Here is a 24,142-nt window from a genome sequence, read left to right as displayed (position 1 = left end):
TTTCAATCCCTTAATTTGGCTAGTCAACACATGCTGATAGTGTCGAGACTATCAGCATGTGTGTTTAAGATGTATTTTCTTTACTACTGTAGCTGCAAGAAGCTTCAGTGATATCCCTAAGCAAGTCTTGCATAATTCTTACAAAGTGTTCTTCTTTCTCTGCTCACATTGGTTAAAACCTAAATAGGGGGTTTATTTACGACTTCATGTACCGGTATATTAAACAGAAGTTTGTCAGTTCAATTCAACAACTAAGCTTAGTTTTGAACCAAAGTTATTCTACGGTATAATACTTACGAGCCAAAAACGCATCGGAACGTTTTACTCTTAACTGGACTAAAAGGTGTATATAGGTGTTTGTCATGAAACACAAAAAATGTGCTGTTTCTCTGTTAACCAGCAGCAGTTGGCTTGATACAGAGATTATTTTAGGAGTCATGTTTCATGATTTGTTTCATGATGTTGTGCTCCGACCAAAGGCAGGAAGATAAATGCCTAATTTGCACATTTTATTTCCTTGTATCCAGGTGAAAGTCGGATGAGATTTCATTTTCCTGTATTGCTATCTCTGTGGAACAAATGCCTGCTTCATGCAATTCAGGATCAGCTCGGCTCCAGTTCAGAGGGTGGTGCCACTAAGGGCTGAACAATTTTATAAAATATACTTTTGACTGTTTTGACTGATTTTGCAATATCAGTAAAAAGAAAATCTGAATATTACCAGGAATGACCAGTTTTGCATTAATATTACAATTTTCACTGAAAATGATATATAACTCTCATATTTTCCAAAATGTCAAACAAGTTCTTTAAATACTGTTTACAGTTACAGGAGGCAGAAAGTAAAGCCACTTATCTGAAGAGTGATTAGCATAAAGAAATGGCCATATTTTCAGTTGGGTTAGCATCCTTTCTGTTCATTTGTGTAAAACAAAAGCACTATGCATATGCGTGTCAGGTGTGGATCCTGCTGTTGCTAGGAGAAAATACGTTTTGGACTCACCTAGCAACAGGAGACATCTTTAAGGAGAGTCAGATATTTGCATATACATATAGCCTACTGCCTGCTGAATATAGAGAACATTTCCAAACTCCCTGTTGTTAAGATGTTAACCTTAGCAGACCATTTACATGCACAAAAACCTACAGTACACACTACAGGCAAGGGAGAATTAAAAAAAGGGTCCCTTTAATAAACAAATGTACACACACTGAAGTTTGTGAAAACTTGATAACTCAACAATTCCCCATTTTCAACTTTATACAGTTCCTGGAAAGCTGAGAGGTCAGACATTCACTTTAGTTGTATTTGATATCAGCGCGAGGTGCTGGAAGAAACAGTCCTCATTCTGCAGTAAATAATAATGAAAGAAGCCAACACTGTTCCTGGAGGGCACACAGACATAACATCTGTCTCAATCCTTGCTTTATCTTTCACTTTCTTGACATTTATTTGGGTTTCTTAGAAGGTCTTTATCTGTTGTTGATTCAGGCGCTATCTTTTGTATTCACGTCAATGGATCCCATGTGGATGGATAGGGAATTGGGGACTCGTGGTTGTTTCAGGTGATCCTTAGAAAGTCCCAGTTTAACCATCGTAACTAAACACTCCTGCACTGAGGGCTAGAGAGCATGTTTACAGCATCAGTGAGGATTTAAAGTGGAGTCTGGGAACCATCAGGGTTCTTTGAGACAAACTTTCTCTGTCTCTAAACAAACTCATAACAACCATTATTATAATGACAGATGTATTCCTCCGCCAACAATTTATGTGATTCTGTTCTGAATCAGTACGTTTGAATATCAGGAGTTCAGATCCCAGTATTTCCCCTGAGCCAGCAATACAACTGGATCAACTTTTTGGCTACAGGAGTGTGAAGCTGACAATTGAGCGGCCCGACCAAGCAAGGAGGCAGAGGCAGACTTCCCAAATATAACCCGGTGTGGGCATTTATTACAGCATGAACCCAATGACACCAGCAACAAGGATCTCACACTGTACATGTTCCCTTAAGCCAGCGTTTCTCAAAGTGTGGGGCGCAGATATGTGATAGGTGGGTCGCGAAATACAAAATATATATATATATATATATATATATATATATATTTTTTCACACTGGTGGAATATCAAAACAACGGCCCGGGGTGCAAAACGCATCAATGAAAGCGACCCTCTACCACACAAAACAACACCTGTAAATAACCCAATTTGTGTTCTTTGAAATTGAAAAGGATATTGCATTCTGTTTGTTACTTTCGTTGCAGTTGTATGTCTTAAGTGTAATTTGGCATGTTTTTTTTTTAAGGCGAGTTTACGCTGTTGACAGTTGTTGTTGCTATGGAAACAAGAAACGTTTCACAGCTGGCGGAACTTGTGATAAAGTCCGCGATAATAACCCACCCATTTAGAGGGAAGATATGATTGGTCAATTGTACTGTCATTTGACATTACTCTCTCGTTCAGTTACTATAGCTGACCCTCTGTGAATTCATAGCTGGACGTCCAACAGCTCCTGTCTTCACCTCGCAGAGACGAGCTTCTTTCATTTAACCCTTCACATTCAAACAGAAACTGAATAGGCAGATTCAAAGGATTTATTTCTTTGGAAATGTTATTTTAAATACAATTTAATCAAGTTATTTTTGGTAAAACTAATGACAAATATTACTAAAAACATATTTAAAACAAATATATAAAGACAAATATAATTTGTTTTAATGTTTTTAAATATTATTTTGTAGAATATCTTAGGCCCTCAGAGACAGGCTCACCACTGGTAAAAATCTCTCATACACACATGTGAAACGCTCTCACAAACACACACAACAGCTTTGCAGTCGGGAAGAAAAGCAATGTGGAGCGCGAGAGAGAGAGCGAGAGCGAGAGAGCAAGAGAGAGAGCAAACCTTTATCTATTTAATAAAGTTGTACAAAATAAAGTAAGAAATCATTCCAATGTGTACTATAGGACAGTAAAAAGTTTAAAATGGGAGGGATTAGTAAAATATGCATAAATAAAAAGAAAGAATGCTAAGTAGGTATCATAAGATAAGAATAAACAAGTTTAAATGATTTGTTGTGATCATATTCTAAAGATGTTTGGATTATTGAAAAGTATACAGCTCCCTTTCATCTGAGTGTTGAGAGCTGTATCCATAAATTCATGTTGTGCTCAAAGTAGGGCTGCTCGATTATGGCAAAAATCATAATCTCGATCAATCAATCAATGGGTCAATAATTGATATCACGATTATTAAAAACGATTAACCATTTACTTTGAAAATATCAATTTATTGAAGAAAATAATTTGAAAAGTTTTTTTTAACAGTTGATTACCCTGAACTTTAAGTATAATTCAACTGAAAAACCTATTTAAAAAAAAAATTGTTTTATTTCGATTATGTTGTTTTCATAACCGTTGCAAGCCAAAATCGTAATTGCGATTAAAATACGATTAATTGAGCAGCCCTAGCTCAAAGTGCACCAGATTGATGCATTTAACTTCAACATTTAAAAAAAATCTTCCTGAGGGATGTGACGTCCACAACCAAATAAAGCAGGTTAAAATAATTCAATTGCATACATTTTATTTTAGTAAACACTGAAAACGGGTCCCACCGACCCAAACAGCACACAAAGGTTAAAGGTAGCATATAATAATGTTAAAATGTGCTAAATATATACACTGCAAAAAAACAAAAAAAAGAGGAGTAAAAGTAGCTCACGACTTGTTTTATTTTTTGAAAGTAGCTCTCATCCTAAAAAAGGTAGGAGACCCCTGTTATAGAACGATACATTTGACAATTTTAAGCTTGGCCTACCATTTTATTGGAGCGATGAGGAACAGGTGGGGCTTGAAAAGGCCCACCTGTTCAAAGTGGGGAATGACAGAAAAAGTTTGAGAACCACTGCCTTAAGCACAGCCTGCAGCCACCAGGATCTCTCAAACACACTCCCCCTCTAACAGCAAAACCCCAGAGCCTAAATGCCCTACCCAATCAACCAAACAGGACACAGGTGAGGGGGGAGGAGACAACACAGGGCACCAGGGAACACTTTTCAACAACAAAAAAACTAAACAACCCGTAACGGAGGCCGAGATCTATGAGCCCAGAGATCACCTCCATGACAAGGAGTATCATCCAATTACATGTCATGCTTAATTGGAAGTCCTACTGTGAGACAAAATGCCTTATTTTAGAGTAAAGACACAAGCATAAACAAATTCTCCTATGACGTTGTGTTGAAGCCATTTGAAAATATATTCCAAGTGTGTGTTTCTTGTTGGATGCACTTGACCGGCCAATGACAAGAAAGCTGCACTGTTGCTATTGTAGTTTATTTCGTCAGTACAGTAACATACAGACAGACTACAAACTGGAGCATCTTGCACACTGTTTAGAGCTTGCCATCGCTTTTTTGTTTACTTATATTTATAGAAATGGAACGTCACTTACGTAGTTTTGGACCTAAATGAGTGTTCTTTACTGTGAGAACAGATTTACCTGCTGTACCTTCTGCAACACTCGACCCATATTAATGACACTAAACAAACCTTTTGAGTTTTTTTCTGTAACAGTAGAATTCTGTAACCTTCACTGCTCTGAAAGTCTTGACAGGGCTCGAGCTTAAGGACCTCCCGTCGTCCCGGGGCCGAAAAAAATAGTGTCAGGGAGGATAAAAAATAATTTTGGGACGAATTTGGGACGAGAGTTAAAATAAAAATACCATGGTAACTCTACTACAAACGGCGATGAAAATGAAATCGACTGCACGTTGTGTGTAGCACACAATTATTAAACCTCCTTGTCAACATAAACACACAAAACATTTAGCAACCCGCGAAACACACACAGAGACACACACACACACACACACACACACACACACACACACACACACACACACACACACACACACACACACACACACACACACACACACACACACACACACACACACACACACACACACACACACACACACACACACACACACACACACACACACACACACACACACACACACACACACACACACACACACACACACACACACACACACACACACACACACACACACACACACTGTGTCCATGTGCTGTCAGCCAGCCGCACAGCTGGCTGTGCCCGCGAATTCCTGGCCCGCAAATTCGCGGGTCTATCTACAGTAGGCTATGTACTGAGTGTGTGTATTTCGCGGGTTGAGTGATGTAAAATGACAATGGTATCCCGTGGAGGAATTCTGAAATGTTTTACCTTTACATCACAAAAACGCACAGCAGAACCAGACCCTGGAGCGCCGGCCTCTTTATTTACTTACTCCACTTCATCCCCTATGGGTAATAAGGCTGAGATGAGAACCCTCCATCGTATTTAGTCCTTAGCAACATGCTGCGCCTCTCCCCATGTATGGATGGGTACCGAGCCCCGGTATTAAACGGGCTCCGCCCGGGCCGGAATTATTAAAGACAGTGGTAACGTTAAGCTCCGACGTTATCTGACTTTTTATCGGTACTGGAGACATTTAAAAAATATATGTCATATGTAGTATTGCTACATAAACATTATATCGCAGTTTTAGTTTATCCAACTCCGTTTCTAATATGCAATAAGACTACAACATGCGTCTATGATGTATTTTCGAGCTTTCCAATCCAGACGAGATCTCTCTCTCCCGTCTGTGTGCGAGGGGGCGGGGCAGTTTGTAAAGGTCTCCTGACTGTGTTACAGACTGTCCTCCTGGTTAGTGGTTACTCTGGGTTCTGTCTTCAGGACAGAGTGTTGGATTTTTTTGGTTAATTGGATGGGACTTGATTTGATTCAATATTAGTAATTTTCTCGTTTGTGTGTTTGTTTAAATATATTTAGCCTTTGTCATGTGATTGACTGATTTACTCAAATAAAAAGGTTAATGAATTATCATCTAATGATTTGTATGATGTTTTATTTATGTTAAAGGTCACTTTGAATGATTTTAACTAATGATAAGTAGTAGAAAAACTAATATTTTAAATTCGGGACGGTCCACATTAATTTCGGGACGGCTTAGATTGTATTTCGGGACGGTTCCGGGAGGATGGTGAAAAAAGTTAGTCGAGAGCCCTGAGTCTTGAGCAAATTCTAACTACTGTCCTGTAATTTGTAATGCTGATATCACTCTGCATTGCTTGTTAGTTCTCACCCCCGTAACTGAGGACACTGGAAAGGAAGGAGTGAGGCAACCACTGCTGAGCGTGTTGTTACTAGTACTGAGGTGGAGTGAAGGAACACCGGAGCCTCGTAATGAGCCCAGGTGAGATTTGAAGTGGTGTGTGTGTTAATGAAATGATGCATTTTGCTGATTCACACGCTAGGAAGAAACCGAAACAGTGAAGAAGGTGTTTTCTCTCATTGATAACACACTTTACCTCTCAAGCCATTTCCACTGGAGGAACCTGTTATAGTACATGCTGTCGAGGTAGTCAGCGAAGGGAGCCACGCTCAGGTAGTCGTGGATCAATCTGGAGGAAAAAACACACGGAAAAAGGGTCAGCTTTGGAGAAAAGAACATTTGAAAATGTGAGAAGAGAAAGCATTTGGCAAATTATTGAAATAAAATCATTGTGTGTAACTGGCAGGATTTTTGCAACAGTGTGCACAACCCTGAAAAAACTGTTTCAAATTGGAAACATATTTAGTTAAAATGGCATATGGGTTGTATATTAAATGTGAGGTACTATTGGTTTCAATTCAATGTAGAAATTAAATCACACTATAATATAATGCAACCTTAAGAACATCACCAGACTTCTCCCTTACCTTTTTAGCAGACATACCGTATATAGACAAAGGTTAGATTTGTAGTGTTGATACTGAGTCTTGTACTTGACAAACTGGCATCTGTGCAGCCTTTCACTTCACAACAAGCATGAACAGAGCCGATAGAGGACGTTACTCAATGTGTTGTGTATGGAATGAACAATAAACTAATGTATTAAAACTTTTCCATTTCTGTTTATACAGTATGTCTCTATTGAATGTTTGCTTACTTCATGCAACTTCTTATTTCCATTAGTCATTTAAAATGTCATTTTAAGATTCTCTGCATCACATCTTAACTTTTTCCAACTATCATTAATGCTCAGTACTTTTAACCTTTACGAACTGAACTTCCTCATTTTAGAAATAATAGAGAACAACATCCAAAGCAAGAACAGATTACACAGGCCTGAAGATGCTCTGTCTGACCATTGTTTCTTGTATTTGTGACTTTTTTTAAACGTATTTAAGGCAAAACCCAGGCTATCATACTCTTTCACACTTATACAGTAGCGTTTGTTTGATATGTTTCTAAAAATGCCCCCTGGGATACTTGTCCACAAAAGGCCAACAGATGTGACGCTCATGAATTGGACTCATAACACACCCGAGTCAGACATTTGATAATCTACTTCTTCATCAAACAACAAAAAGAGCTTTGACTTTTAACACCACACCGACTCATGACTTACTGTAGACCTTGTGACCTTTTTTATACTCTGCCAAAAACCTGAAGCAGAGACAGAGCTGACATTCAGGTCAGGGTTCAGACGGTTAGCAGCACTTGTTTTGATGTGCTTTGAATACATGTAGCTAGACCACAGGATTAATTAAATTGAGGAGAACAAAAACCTCTCACAGAGAGAGAAAGGAGAATACATGCTTTATTTAATGGGAAATTACCCGGATATAACTTGGTATTATTTCACGATTCAGTTCAATTCAATTCGGTAAGACTTTGCCTACAACTGCCTGTATCTCATTGCATGCATTTTCCCAAAAAAGGCAACATAAAGTGATGTAATTGCACATTGTATCTATTCATTTAATGGCTCAATAAATGTTTCTTTACACTGAATGGTGGTGAATATTAAACCCCTTGTATGTCAAAAAAATGCATGAGTGTATTTTGTGTGTTATCAAGTCGTTAAAACAGTAACATTTTCAGAAGTGAGACCAAGGACCTGACAGTTCTGACCTAACATTGCGTCAGATTTCCTGTCTAAAAGGAGCTAAACTAAATATTGGACCAATATAAAGAAATGCAGATGAGTCCCCCCCTGTCATCTTACTTGGTACAGTCCTTGAAGAGCTCTTTGCAGGCCTCCTGTTGCAGCCTCTCGTTGCACTGAGCCATCATGGCGTCTTCCACCTCAGGCACGTGGTCCTCCGACTGCACCGCAAAGAACACATTAAGTCCCGGTAAACACCGTGACTCAACCCCTGACAGCACACTCACAGAGGAAAGCTGGATAAACTGGGTTTACGATGGTGCGGAATAGATTATTATCCTCGTCACTCTGCAGGCCCAGACTTGTATGCACGCAGATAAAAACAGAAGCAGGTGAAAAACGGAAGCAGAGATAGACTAACTTTATTCGCGATACAGAGGGCTTCATGGGAACTTTGAGGGGAGCCAGAAGTTGGAGAACCAAACACTGACTCCAGGTACTCATCTGAGTACCTCACTGAGAAAGTTGTGTGCACCCCTGCTTATGTTGTCTCAGTTTGTTTTGTTTGTCCACCGTGTCCACCGCTTCATGTTCGCCGTCGGAGCGAATTTGCGTCTGTCCGCGTCTCTGCATTGACTTTACATGTAATTGCGCCGCCCCTAAACATCGCATCGCGTCCGCTGTGAACGCAGCATAAGGCTGTAGAATACTTTCTAGTTTAAATATCAAGGAAATATAACTGTTATATCAAAGTGTGCAGAATTTCAGATTTTTATATAGAAGCCAGGGCTGCCCAGAAAGTTAGAAATCAATCTAAATTTGTCCAGACTATTTATCATGTCACACCAATAATTTAAAGTATACACAGTTTGTATTGAATGGCTATCCCCAGATAAACATAGACATTGACAGAGGTCCTTTAAAGCAGCATCTACCTTTGGGTTGAAGTATTTGTCGACTAGTTCCAGGCCGGACTCCTTCCTCTTCTCATCTGGAGTCACCTCGTACTCCGCCTGAAGGGAAAAACAGCGAGGCCAAATGAGTGGAGAAGCTAGAGGTGATCGTCAGCTCCTTCCTAATTCACCCACAGTTACCCAGATCTGCAGTTTTACACCACCTGTGGATGTCGTCCAAATGTATAAACAACATGTACCCATGGTGATATTGGTTAAAAACAATAGGAATCTGAATTCTGATTGAAATCGATTTACAAAAAGGTATAGGGATACTTGAATTATGGAAGTTGCAGTTAACATACATGTCTGTCCAACATTGAATCAATCTATCATTTTATATTGTTACACATTTCTGAAAGATTGTCACAATTAGCGTATGATTTCTTCGGATAAGGCTTAACATGTTTTCGTGATGTCACAAACCTTTGACGTTTGTCCACCAAAATCGTATCAGTTTAAGTGGATTTTCTTTAACCAAATGTAAAACTATTCCCTTTTAAGTTGTTCAGTTGACAAAAATTGGACAGACGAGAGGTCAGAGTGACCTTGACCTTTGACCCTCAAAATCTATTCAGTTCATCTTCGATTCAGATTGGATGTGTGTGCCAAATTAAAGAACCCAAAAAAGCATAATGCCTCGAGCATCAGGTGTTGTCGCACAGAGGCATACAAAAAGTCAATTACATGCTTTGTTAGTATTTATTTATTTTTAATTCGATTAGACTATTGGACATTTTCTACAATAATGGTGCTATCAGATCATACCATCATTATAATGTCCTGACAGTCAATGAAGGATACAATTGAATGATTGCTCAGCTGTGCTTCCAGCTCCCTGTGTCTCCAATGAAGGCCTTTCCTTCAGAAAACCCCATTTAAGGTTGAATTGAAGTATAGCAAGGCCTGTTCCACACCCTGCAGCACATGGCCTGATTGTATCTACTCCCCCTCACATCCCCCATCCCTCTGAATGACTTGTTGCAGTAAAGTGATCCTGACTGGAAAACTCCAAAGTGCTTCCTTTGCCCTCTCACAGCGAGAGCCTGTAAACTAATGCTAAGTGACAGTGGAGACGGTTCAAATCTCATTTTCCCTCTCCATCTCGTCCTCGTTCTCAGGGAAGAGACGGGAAGCGGTCGAGGGGTAAAAGAGAACATAATTGCTCCGTATGTGAGTCGTATCCGCTGGATGTCTGAAAGCTGTAAAGCTAAATCAGCTGGTCAGTCAGACTGGAGCCGTGCTGCCATTTTCATTGACAGACTGAGGGATAGATGAGGTCTTCATCAACCTCCACCAATTACTGTATTGACTGATGAACCAACGGGATATCATTTCACACATCAGAGACACAAAGACAACCTCCAGTGAACGCTGACCTGGATTTTGTCTGATCTGAACTACTTGAATGATAATATGAGTTTTAATAATAAATAATAATGTTTCATTTGAAGCTCAAAATGAATTCAAAGCTTTGACTTTGCTAGCAGAGATTATCAATCTTTGGTGTTTTCTGTCATAATATAAGACGATATTATGTTTCAGGATTTAAAGGTCACATTCTATGCAAAATCCACTTTTTTATGTCTTTTATAACATGTGTCCCCTCTGTGTAAAGACATTCTGAAAGTTTCAGGAAAAAGATTAGCTCACTTTTTGTCCTGATCCATTTCTATAAAAACCTGTCTGAAAATGAGCTGATCAGATTTAGGCCACTTAATGATGTCATAACGATTTTTTTGGCTTGTTTAACCATTAGCCAATCACCAACCAAGGTAACCCCCGCCCCCCCCCCCCCCCCCCACCTTATCACCTGAATCTCGTCCTAGAGCACCATTGTGTTATTTTTAACCAAATATCTCACAGAGGGGCGTGGCTCCTTATTTTCATCTGAAGTAAAAGAGAGAGAATCATCACTTTTGAAATGCAGCACTTTTGATGCTGCAATTATCTGTTCTGTATTTTGAGCCAAACACTTCAGAGACATGTTTTGTATATATCTGAGACCTATAACATATTGATGAAAAACAGTAGAATAGTGGACCTTTAATGTATGACCAAGAAGGAATGCATGTGTTCAGAGAAAGCTGAACCAATGTTATGTATTCTCCTACAGAGAGTATTGCGTTACGGGTTGTTTGTAGCATTAATGCTGCTAGGCTAGCACGTTTTCTTCAGCGCTTTAACGTGTTTCTTTAATAAGGTATTTGAAAAAAGCCCAGGGCCGCAGTCTCTGCATGTTATGGCTTGGCTCAACACAGTTTATTAGCAATACTTATAAATAATAGTACCTGACACTTGGAATTTTTCACCTCAGGCTGAGATCCAAAGCGAGCTAAGCCGATACTAGAAAGGTGGAGTTGAAACACTATGTGCCACTTATCAGTCCGAAATAATCCCCACAATCACACGGACAACCTGCAAAACCTGCTATTTTCGAATCCATCATTAATAGAAATAGCTTTTTTCTTTAAATGTAAACGAACAGTTGTTTAATTAGTGGCTTCAGGAAGGACTACCTTCTGCTTGGATTAACAGAAACCTGTCAGAAGCGTGTTTTTACAAAAAACATCTGGTAGAAAACAGGGGGTTTCAGATACATTTTGGATGGACCCCAGAGCCTAATGATATTTACAGTCCCATGAAATGTTGCGTAAGACCACCTGCAGGTCAAGGTCTTATTCAGTAAAGTATCTCTACATCTGCTGGATGGTGCAAAACTTGGTACAGATATTTATGGTTCCCAGAAAATGTATCCTAAGAGTTTTGCTCATCCTCTGACCTTTCCCCAAAGCTACCACGAGGTTCACATTTCGTGGTGAATTTCAATAAATTCATTGATTGTCTGTTCTTTCCCTCTAGCTCCATCATCAGGGCATTTACTGTGTCCAATACTTTAGTTTGGCTTGTATTGGGTCGTAAACTAACTTCATTCCAATGTGCGTTACTTGCACTCTGTGTATAATGCCCATAAGTTAATGTTAGTATGCTCACATGCTAAACTAAGATGATAAACATTATAGCTGCCCAATATCAACATGTTAGCATTGTGATTGTGAGCATGCATGTGGCTGTGTAGACGCTGTCTTGTTTACAAATAATTGACAACATGACAGTTAACATCTGTATTAAGTATATTTCAATCCGCATCCTGTTTTGTAAATGGCAACATTATGTCCTACTTGATGTATTACAGCAGCGTCTGCACCTAATGCATCTCATGAGTAAAACATGACACAGCAGTTTTGCAGAAGCACTTAAAAGGGATGCACAGGACTTATGAGTACGAGAATATTATACCAGAGTAACACACACACACACACACACACACACACACACACACACACACACACACACACACACACACACACACACACACACACACACACACACACACACACACACACACACACACACACACACACACACACACACACACACACACACACACACACACACACACACACACACACACACACACACACACACACACACACACACACACACACACACACAGGAATAAAACAAGAGTGTGACTGAAACATTCCCCAAGTGAGCAGAGCGACAGAGGAGGTCAAGTGTGTGTGTGTGTGTGTGTGTGTGTGTGTGTGTGTGTGTGTGTGTGTGTGTGTGTGTGTGTGTGTGTGTGTGTGTGTGTGTGTGTGTGTGTGTGTGTGTGTGTGTGTGTGTGTGTGTGTGTGTGTGTGTGTGTGTGTGTGTGTGTAAGAGAGGTTGACACAGTTTTCTTTCCAGAAGTCAAGAGTTCCTGTATTTCATTAAACAGATATTAAACTTCCTCCTCCTCACTCCAAACAAAGTGTGTTTAAGAATAATTAGACTTCCTACATGAGAACCAGCTCACCAGCTAACAGTGCTTTAAAGGGTCACTTCACCCAATTCCCAAACAAACATATTTCCATACTCACCTGCATGGAAAGGTATCTACCAATGCAAACAGATAGCATTTTATGTGTGTGGATTTTACATATCTGTCTGCCTCCAACACATTGAGAGATTAATTAAATTGATTGTAAAAGCTTTTACTTAAAAAAAGGTGTCCTAACTATCTGGATCTCTAAAATCTACAGAACGTGCTTTCATAGGAAGATTTATGATCAACAGATCAGTCATGTTTAAAACAAACACTGATAAGAGACTTCATTTGTGAGTGAGAAATCTACGATAAAAAAATAAGAATCCTTGTGAATATTTTTATATTCATTTCTTGCTGACCTTTTTCATTTAGGAAAATATTTTTAACCATAAGGACGTTTGCTGCGTTATAATTATATTATTTGGATATTTATTAATAATATGTCTAGCATTTACTAGTATTCAAATCTTAACGACGCCAATACTGCAGATGAACAATGAAAAGGGTTGACCTTAAGGATGTTTTTCTACTTTGTTTTTGTGTGTTTTTTTTACTTTTTAATTCATGAAACTTTTCATGTGCCATTGTTTATCCGCCCCTTGCCCTCATCTTCATTTAACTTCTTTTTTTTTATTGATTTTGAGGTCGGAAGAATAGGAGAAAAACATTCACATCCCCCCTCCATTCCTGTTAAGGAATGGAGGAGCGTTTCAAGGAAGAAAGAAACACAAGTCCTTGAGACCCCCTTTCTCCCACACACACATGCACACACACACAAGCTTCATCCCTTTTGTTTATCCACACTAGTAGTCATGGAAAAGGGCATTTGAGAGAAAACTCTTAAACTCTCCAACACAAACAGGAATAAGACAAACACACAGAGACTTCTTACCACAGCATCCAGGAACTTGACGCAGCGCTTCAGTTCAGGTCGGGTTTCGCAGAACAGCCGGAACAAAAAGCGTCCGATAGGCTGCCGCTCACAGAGGCTGCCGTAGTCCTTTTCTGCAGAGACACAGAGACAACTTTAATATAAAGACATTGTTTAATCAAAATGCGTCAAAATAAATCATGCATTCGTGCGCCGTTCCTTCAACCACCAGCATTTGTTGCAAGGTTTTATAGTGAAGGAATGAAATAAAGGAACATTTATATTATTCCTAAGAAAAGCTGCATATTTATGATCTATATTACTGTATAATGTCAGGCCTAAAATGAGCAGTGGCCCTACATCACACAGCAAAAACCACATACTGTATTTAATGATTGATCCAATTATTTAGTTAAAATGTGCACTGGCACAATACATTCAGAATGTGTTCTATTGATGTGATTGTACAGGAAATGGGTTTATAAAGACATTTCATTTGAAAAGGAATTAAAAAGTGATGGCTGAAAAGATTATATTATGAACAAACATAGAAAACGCAAAAATAAACACACTTGCACAACAGTAAAACAAAGGAAAATGTAGATCAGTTTCGGCTATTCAAAAGATAAATTGTAAATAAATTGTTAATTTAATGTTAAACTCTGTTACCAGGTAGAAGTGCTAGAAATGTATGACAAAAAGAGAGAGAAACCCAGAACCTAATGTACAGAGTTTGAGTAATTCAGAGGTGATTGACGTAACAAAAATTAAATGTTTTAAGTAACAACGTGATCCACACAGGAAATCTGACTGAGTGAGAGGAGTGTAACAGATACAACCGTGACGCTGACACATTTAATAGTCAAATATGAAGAGACACAGCTGCTGTTGTTAACCAGTAACATAAATCATTCTGTGATTTGCATAGATCTGCAGTCCCATTCACGGAGGATTTTTATTAAAAGAGCAGTGGAAAAAAGTAGATGGAAGTGCAACAGGTGAAAGTGAGAAAAACAACCAAGAGGAAAGATTTGAATGAGAAGAAGTTGGAGGGAGGGAGGGAGGGAGGGAGGGAGGTAGATAGGTAGGTAGGTAGTTAGGTAGGTAGGTAGGTAGGAAATGTATCAATAGCTGCACAGCAGTAAGAAATACCAACTGCAGGGAAAGCAGTATTCAGTTAATTCCTTCCTATCTATGTGTATTTACTCTTCTGTGTAGCAAACTGGATATCTTGATGCCTTTGAGAACTTTTCAATGTTTTCTGAATGTTTGCAAAAAATATATTGATTAAAGGGGCCCTATTCCGCCTTTTGGGGTTTTCCCTTTCCTGTAGTGTGTTATATAGATTGTTGTAAATGTAAATGGTCTGCAAAGGATAAAATCCCTCACACTCCCCCCTGCCGGAAACGCCTCCATTTGACTCCTTTGTTTACTTCTGCAACATAGTGACCACACTATGTAACACTTGTGCTTCTATTGGCTTGCGTTCCAGCACAGTGTACGTGATAGGCTAAGGGGTGGGACATCTCTAAGCGGTTGACCAATCAGAGCAGACTGGGCTATAAAGAGCTTTTTGAACATTAAAGCATGGAAACATGTCACAGTAGAGACACTACATACAAGTATGAATCTGAAAATTTGCATAATAGGGCCCCTTTAATCAATAATAAAATAGATGTATTATTTAAAGTAGATTTATCAAGAAAATGATTAAGCTATGTTCATGGTACGACGTGTTTCAAGTAATGCTAAAGGTAACCTGGTATATGAAAACTATTTTGAATGGGTTACAATTATGATTTAAAATGTTATGGCAATCCCTGGATTAGTTTGGTAATATGACTTGTTGTTTGCACATTTCACTGCGCAGCAGGCACTTAATACATGATGCCATAATAGTTATTTCAATGATGATAAGAAGCAGACCTTACTTTACGGGGAAGTTTTTAGATAGATACAGTATCTGGGGCTGTTTGAGTTCATCTGCCCATCTGAGCCTCGGGACAAAAACAAAACCAAGGAAATGTTGATTTGCATCTGTGACTCATGTGGATGCAAAACAACGCAGGAAGGTTCATGAACAAACAAATGTGTTCAGGGATTTGTGATCCAACAAAGAGCAGGGAGGTCAGTGTATCGTTAAGAGAGGAGAGGACAGAAAAAAGGCTGAATCATCTGCAAGTCAAAGCCTTTTCATCTGCTTTAACTAACATCACAAACTTTCGCACAATGATTAAAGGCAAGTCCAAACTCGAAGAAGAGAAGAAAAACTCCACAACAATGGGATTATAAACTAACAAATGACTGTGTTGCTGCTTTTTGTCTCTACTGTATCTCTATATACAACTGCTGGCACCTGAGCTAAACATGCTAATCAAAGAGAATTCTGGTTTGGGCTTTGCGGCGAGGAGAGGCTGTTTGGTCTTTTTTATTTTAAACTTGAAAATATTTACGTGTACTCTGTGGAGTTGACTTCTAGACAAACATCGTTCTGTTTACATTTAGTGTCTTGCACTAAAACACATCCCACGTCTCAAGTCCTCTCTCAGTAAATATTTGCAACATATACATTTGCAACGCCACTTTTTGAATATATTTAAACCTGCATTGTTTACATTCACGTGTTTTGCCTCCATTATTTTTACTGCTTCATTCTTCTTTGTGTTTTTATGATTGTTTGCCCTTCATATTTTGCATTGCAGCTCCTGCAGATTGAATGTATGTAAATCATAATGCATTAAAATCCTCATCAGGACAATACAAGCACTTCTCTATAAAGCTAAAAGTCAAAAGGGTATTTTCTGTTTTTGCTGGAGCTTGTTCCTCTGAAGTTTAAAATGCACTTGTTTTTATTTTTTTATTTACTTGATATTTGATGAGCTTTTCATTTCTTTCAAAAAAAAATTGCTGACCTTATAAAGTGACCTGGCTTACTACTAACATCGGGTGTAAAAGAGACGTTAATGAATTTTTAGTAGTTATCAAAATATGTCAACAGTTGGTTTAGAAATCATGAATAAAGTTTGTTCAATGCCATCATTGTTACATCTTAAAGAAACAGTAGTAAGAACTTGATTTATGGATCAAATTCTTTAAAATAAATCGAGTAAATAGCTACAATTACTGGTTATAAATTGGAATCGACAACTTTACATGGATATTCTTACTGATTGAAAAAAAGATTAGATGTCAAAGACTTTGCTAGTTGGGGGAAGTTTAAGAGATTGTTAAATATGGTTAAGATAAAACAAAAGCGGAGATATACTGACTTTCAGTCGAGGTCAAACACACTTAACAGCATCATATGGTCACACCCTCCGTGGATGGTACAGTAAATCCCAACTTGGGTGGAGTAACTCTTTTAACTGTTTGACATTGTATGTGTTCTTACCAGTTAGCTGACTCACTTCCAATCACTGACTATGAGTTCTTTCTGCTCTACGTATTGCGCTTCTGTTTCACTGCTATGTCCTCCTAGTTGTCCTCTGTTCGACTCTGATTACCTCTTGTCTCTGCCATATTACACTTTATAGTCATGCTGCAAAGTGAACAGAGCAGGACAGTGTGAAGTAAATGGGAGCCGAAGACAAAAAGACCAATAAAGATAATTGCTGGAAACATTTTTAGAGACCGGATGTCACATGAGAGTAGAGTGGGATATCTAAAAGGCAATCTGGTAATTCCATGGTTTTAATAATTAACATTTCTCATTGAAAGTAAACAATGCCTGTTTACATACATTACAACCGAACCCATTATATCCTATGGAAAACTGTAAAAATTTGCTTCATGAAGCTGCTTGGCTACTCATGTGTGAAATGGGACATCCCGCAGTTCTGGGAATTTTTCATTATGTGGCCGTGGATCACTGGACTTTCTCTATAGATGACTGGAGGTGTGATGTACATGAAAGGAGTGCAGGACTGTACAGAACATGGCGTACATCAACACACAGAGAGCACACAAAGAGGCCTCTGTCGGGCCTCAAGGTCCCCGGACAGAATTTATGATGCCACGGGTTTCAGACCGGATCAAGGTCTTAGCACCTCGCCTCTTATCTCTTTATGGAATAAAGTAAGGCAGGAGTAAAAAAGCTGACATTATGCCGTGGATTCCCAATATTAGCCCCGTACCCTAAGGGTTGCTGTGTTGTTGTTCTTTGCGTGATCATTTATGGTCAGTCCATCACTTTAGTTTGGACTAAAATATCTCAACAACTATTAAATTGATTACCATGACATTCTGTACTGATTTTTATGTTGGTTTCCAGGAAATACGAACGGATATTACTACATGTAGCTTAAAGCACTGCAGTGCCTAAAGCAACACATGGTTATAAACTCAATACATGTGTCCTGAAGTTCCTGAAAAATCCATGCGGAAAAAACGTGGTCATATGGTCTGTGACGTTTGGATTTTCCAGCCACATTTATTTTGATAGATTCCTTGAAGTCTTTTCAACTGCATGCAAATCCCCAAAACTGAACAATTATTACTGGATTTGGCTGTTATCAGTTGCTTCAAAAATATAGACAAATGTAATATATATTTGCATCTTGACATGTAGCTATCATGTTTTATTCAAGGGGGTTCAAATATGGTGGGAACTTATTAAATCCTAGTGCTTCGTTGAATAGCAATGCAAGTTAACAATGGATAGCCAGATTGTTGACCATCAATCAGATGCACAATTAAAACGCTATAATACATTTTGGGGAACATTTTATTTTGAAACTTTACTTTATACCAGTGTGGAGCTGGTTTCCTGTACGTTCCAGTTTCCATTCATGTCTTTTGAAGTACTTCTTTCTGATAATACATCTGCTCTATTACTTGAGTAGCATTTCAATTCAGGATGTCTAATTGTAATTGTAAGAGTATTATCAGACAGTGGTATTTATACTGTAACTTAAGTAAGGGTTAGGGTTAGGGTTTGCATGTGTGTTAAATGTTCAGACCTGTATGTGATAGCTTAGTAAAGAACATTGTGTGAACAGAACTACAAGTCTTTAAAAGTTAGGCAAAGTGCAAGATAGTAATGTTGCATATTGCCTGCATTTTATGTGATAATATAAGACAAACAGGAGAACAAAAAGAGAGGCAGTAAGACAAAAACAAAAGAAGATAACAACCTGTTAGTCACAGAAGGGAGTTAAGAGTTTCCTGAATGTCTTTCTCGAGACTGCCTCCCACTCACCTATTTTTTCTAGTTTTATAAAATCTTTCATAAGTGTCTCTCTATACATATGTTTGTATATCTTATCACCTGTCTTATTGACATTTCTTTCTCTCACACTTCATTTTCTATATTTTGTTTTTTAACATTTTACAGTATTTTGTCTGCTCCTCTAACTGGGACATTAGCTTTTCACAGCTGGGGTTTTGTGCAGCTGAACGTCCTGTCTCTCTGTGTCACAGTCTGCGTGACGGCATGTTCGACTGAACTCATTTAAATCAAAGCTTTTATTTGCATGGCACCTTTCTGGAGAGAAGCTGCTCTGGAAGGGTTTCCTGAAGAAAAACACATCAAGTAAGCACAAACTGCTTCAGCTAAATTCAATACGGCATACAGGATATTTAGCATTAGCATTCACATCTGAAGTTCTGAGGCTATAAGGAAACTGACAAAGAATCAAAAGCACACAATGACCTAACACAGAATGGTCATGGAGTTTTTTTGTAATATGCTGTTGCAAGACTGTATGTTATTTGAATATCTACTGAGAGTCTCTGGATGTTCTGCATTAGTTTATAATTGATTTTAACAGCTTCATCAAATACAGTTTTGTTCCTTTTACTTTCTATTCAGGCCGCATTTACTCTTTTTTTAGACTGTTTCATAAGCTGGCAACGTAACTTTGTTTAAATGCTAATAAAATTACATGTCCTAAATAGATCACAAGGTTAAAAGGTTCATTCATTTGTCAAGTTGCAAAGTGAAGGGCAGTTGTTGCACCTTTATGAAAAATAAAACTGAAATACCCTTACTTTTATACATACAAAGACTTTGTTGAGGAATGAGGGTATTGCAAAAACAATAACTGATTCTAGAGACAAACAGCCTTTTCTCTCAGCCTGATGACGTCATACAAATGTTTGTAGTCTGGGAGTAAAAGTTCAGTACTTTTAACCTTAGCCTCGGGTTTTCAGGGTCAGGGGCCACATCCGCCATGCGAGACAATTTCAAAAAGCCCCTAACATGTTTAACGATAATTATGTTTTAAATCAATGATGCAAAAGTTGACGTTTCGTTGTAATTACTTGTGTATGCTGTGCAGTACTTGGGTAATCGAGGTAGTAACTTTCCACATCTGCTTTAGCCGGCAGGTATTAGAAATAAAATCAGGTTTAAAATGAAAATGTAATGTACTTTTCCTGTTGAATGTGACTTATTGGTGTTATAGCTCCATCACACACTAAAGATACAGTACATGAATGAAGTCTTGTGGTTCCTAGTCATGATCCTGGAGCAGCCTATCTGTCGCCACTGCGCCTCAAGGCTTTATACGTTTTATCACAGGTCGCCATCAGCCTCGATGCTTCTTCTTTAATGGATCCTAACAATGTGGCCTGTGTTTGTTTACTCTGCAAGGCCTGGCTGCCATGTATGATGTATGCAGTCACACTGACTCGGCCCATGGATAGGAACTGCACTATAAACATGTTAATAGAGGTAATATTTCACATCACACTGACATCACGTGTTGCTATAGTTAACCACACACAGGGCTGAAATGTGAGAAAAAATGTCCATCCGACCTATTTTCAGTATTTACATTGAGATTTATTTTAGAAGTGTAACTATATTTGTGCTTCAATGTCATTCAAAAATCAAAAGTACAGTAAGTTCGGCAAAAGCAAAAAAAGTCAACGTGTCAAAGCGTCCTTGGGCAATCTTATATAAGTTGCTTTGGATAAAGTTGCAGCTAAATGACATGTCATACTTTCTATTTCTTTCTTTTCACCATTATGCTGCTGCTGGCTGTGCTGAGATAATTCAAAGGTGGTTCCCATGCTGCAGCTTTATTAAGGCTCTATATTAGCACACGTACTGTCCATTATAAAACTCCACCTTCTTAGCTGCACAAAGCTATTACATAAGGAGTGGAAAGTCAGAAAATCACTGTTGTTTTTGTGCATCTGGTTTTAAAAATATCACAGACCTTCATGACAGAAACCCAACGAGAAAGCTCTTTTTGCTTCATAACAACATTTAATTAAACGCATTAATAAAGAGTTTTGATTTTCATTAATGAAGTTAGGCTAGATAAAGAAGTCACCTGACACTCGTTAAAATAAAATACTAGTATCTCTCTTTAAATCAAGTCAAACATTTTGATGTGTGGATTCTTATCTGTTCAACAGTCTGAACCACAAATTCTAATTATTGTCTAAAACAAACAAACACAACCAGAAAATAATCACATATCAAATGTTTGAATCTTGGCCTTTTTGCTGGAAAAAATGGTTTACAGGATTAACTGATTAATTGTTGCAGATAAATCTACAACTTGTTTCGACTCATTATATTTTAGCATGACTCCCCGTAATCAATGGAACCAATCTACACAAACCACATTTTTGCACGAGGCCGGGGATGTTCCCAAGTTAATTTAGCAAAAATATCAAACTTTGACAATAAATGTATTGTTACTCAGGATACAACTTTTGGTCTGCTCGCTAAAAAACAACAACCAAGATCTGAAGTTCAAACTCTCTTTAAATTAGATATTTTTTCTACACCAGCTAAACTTTTTCCTCCGACTCAAACCCTGCATTTCCTCCCATACTCTCATATCTGTACATCTGAGTCCTTTGGTCTGCTCTGCTTTCATAAACTCTCTCTCTCCAACCTGCCACCTGTTAAAATGAAAGTAACCATACTGCAAGCTTAAACGGCAAAAACATCAGTCTGCTTCCTCTTTCTTTGCAGGCCACAGTTTCCTCTGCGGCACTACTTGAGCGAGACTTCTTTTTTTTCCAGCCTGTATGCATTCAGAGTTTTCATGCGTGTAGCTTTTCTAAAATGGGTCACTGATCTGCTTGATATAGAAAGGAGTCAAGTAAGAACAGATTTGAGCTGCTTGACTCTGAACTTATAAGAGAATCTAAGCATAACATTGAGTTCTAGCTGATCAGCTCAGTGTACTCTCATGACTAATTAGCTGGCTGTCCCGACAACATCATCTTTGTCTGCGGATTGGACAGGAAGCCTAACAATTAGAAAAAAAACAACACTCATTGTCTGCTCCGATTAGTCAATACCAAAAGTAGTACAACATTTGTAAATTGTGTAATAGTAAAAAATAAAATAGATTTTTAATCGATGGTTTTTTTAATGTATTAACAAATCATAAGATTAATTGATGGATACATTATATTTATTTATACATAGTAACTTGAATTGTTGGTTTGAGGATTCTTGAGTTGGGTTTATTATGAAATATAGTCTATATATAATTAGTTTCTGATGGCTTATAAAACGGTTTCTTCTGCTTAATTCTGCCTTTACAAGGAAGTTGAGTTTGGAGGCAATTCATGATTTCTTTAGGCCGAAAGCATGACTTAAACACATTTCAAGGACTTTCGCAAGGACATTTGCAACACAGTTTAGCAAGAATAAAAATGACCTGCACCACGAAGACTATCTGAAACAAGCTAGCTAGCATTAGCTATTCTGCTAGTCATTCAGTTAAGTTTCATATTTTTTTTAATAAAGTCAGATGGTGGTATTGTTTTCTAAGCTGCTTTAAGGAAGGCCATGTGTATCTGCTTTCTGAAGTACAACACTAAGATTGATACCACTCTCAATTTGCAAGTTAGCTGAGAGTAGCCTCACTCTGCCTATAGGGGAAAAAAGCGCACATAGCCAGTTATTCTCAGTGAGCTCTTTAGAGGCACAAATAAAGATATCAAGCGTATGCATGAAAGGATATCTGTTTTGTACAGCATCAGAAGGCCACCACTGCACCACATGGTTCATATAAACTCAGTGAAATGCAATAGGTAAATAAATACTAGAAAACATACCATTAAAGTATCTAGCAGTCACATAGTGTAAGGAACATTTACAAAAACAGACACTGTAAATAAAATATATTTATAAAATCTATTGAATCTTATTGAAGATAAGATAGTACTTTATTGATCCCAATTTGAAAAATGTTTGTGTTGCAAGAGCATAAAAATAAATGGTATTGCACAATACAAATTAAAAGACAAGAAATAAACAAGAAATGTTATAACAATTTTATAAATATTGGCAATATTGGAAATAAAATACCAACTCAAAATTGTTGTATGTGTACATAAACTTGGCTAATAAAGCTGATTCTGTTTTCTGAGGTGTTTGAACCTCAAGGCCACCATATCCACATCTGAAATGATGACCCTCGGCTCTTTCAATTACAGATGCTGCTGTGTATGCTTTGACACCACTAACACTGGGGGAATAACGAAGAGCATTGCATAAGATGAGCTATAACCGAAATCTATACATAGAGTAGTCCTGGAGTAAATTGTATAGCCCATGTCAGGAGGCATTGTTGTTGAAATGTCATTATATTGGTCTATCCCGCACACATGACATCCGTTGAACGTCTGTAAACTGGGAAAAGGGATCCCTCCACAAGACGTGTTTAAATCTTTTTCAAAAGCCTCAGACTCATTTAACACATAGAAGACTATAGTCATTTGAAACAAGATAAGAACCCTTCCCTGTAAGATGGGGAAATACATTAGTATCTTACCTGTGGTTTGTCGCAGTTCTTCACACAAACTTATGTGGGGAAACTGAAGCAGCTGCTTCCATTTCTTGCTTTTTCCTTTTCTGTTCCCGCCGCCTCCTGTAATACAAAGAGCTTTGGTTGACATCTCATGTCAAATGAAACATAAAACTACACAATTCAAAAAGAGCGAAGATAGTTAAAAATTAACATGGAAAATGCAGTTTCTGCAAGAGAGTAATAAAACAATGTTGTTAAAAGGGCCCTATTGTGCTCATTTTCAGGTTTCATATTTGAATTATGTACCTCTACTGTGAAATGTTTACATACTGTAATGTTAAAAACCGTCTTTATTTTTTTCATACTGCCTCTTTTCACCCTCTTCCTGAAACCAGAGCCCAGTCTGCTCTGATTGGTTAGCTGGCCAGCTCTGTTGTGATTGGTCAACCGCTTTGAGATGTCCCGTCCCTTAGCCTATGATGTATGATGTGTTGGAGCGCTAGCCAATAGAAGCATTAGTGTAACATAATAGGGCCTCTTTAAACACTCCCTAAAAAAAGCTTCTCACTTTATAAACCACTGTATGATAGCATCACTGGGGAAGGCAATCTGTTATAGTGTGAGGACTCATCTCCAATCTGAGGACACTAATTAAGGTCCCCACAGAGTTAATGATTTGCTTCAGGGTAATGACCAGATGTCAGGTCTAGAATTGTCTCTTTAGAAATTAATGTAAGTCGACAAAAT

At 38.2% G+C, this 24,142-nt stretch overlaps 1 protein-coding gene across 2 annotated transcripts in view; it reads right to left on the bottom strand.

The window, feature by feature from the left end:
* grk6 (G protein-coupled receptor kinase 6) overlaps positions 1-24,142 on the bottom strand; it is a 47,035-nt gene that overhangs the window by 16,630 nt on the left and 6,263 nt on the right. For both annotated transcript variants that reach the window (XM_079647553.1, XM_079647554.1), the window contains exons 2-6: positions 23,420-23,515; positions 13,692-13,804; positions 8,908-8,985; positions 8,093-8,193; positions 6,410-6,502 (exon numbers count right to left, since the gene is read on the bottom strand). In XM_079647553.1, the coding sequence (XP_079503679.1) occupies positions 6,410-6,502; positions 8,093-8,193; positions 8,908-8,985; positions 13,692-13,804; positions 23,420-23,515 (481 nt within the window). The remainder of the gene's footprint in view (positions 1-6,409; positions 6,503-8,092; positions 8,194-8,907; positions 8,986-13,691; positions 13,805-23,419; positions 23,516-24,142) is intronic.

This window comes from Notothenia rossii, assembly GCF_949606895.1.
Source record: "Notothenia rossii genome assembly, chromosome: 9".
NCBI classification, from domain to species: Eukaryota; Metazoa; Chordata; class Actinopteri; order Perciformes; family Nototheniidae; genus Notothenia; species Notothenia rossii.
Note: the sequence above shows the minus strand (reverse complement) of the source record. Positions and strands in the feature narration are given on the sequence as shown.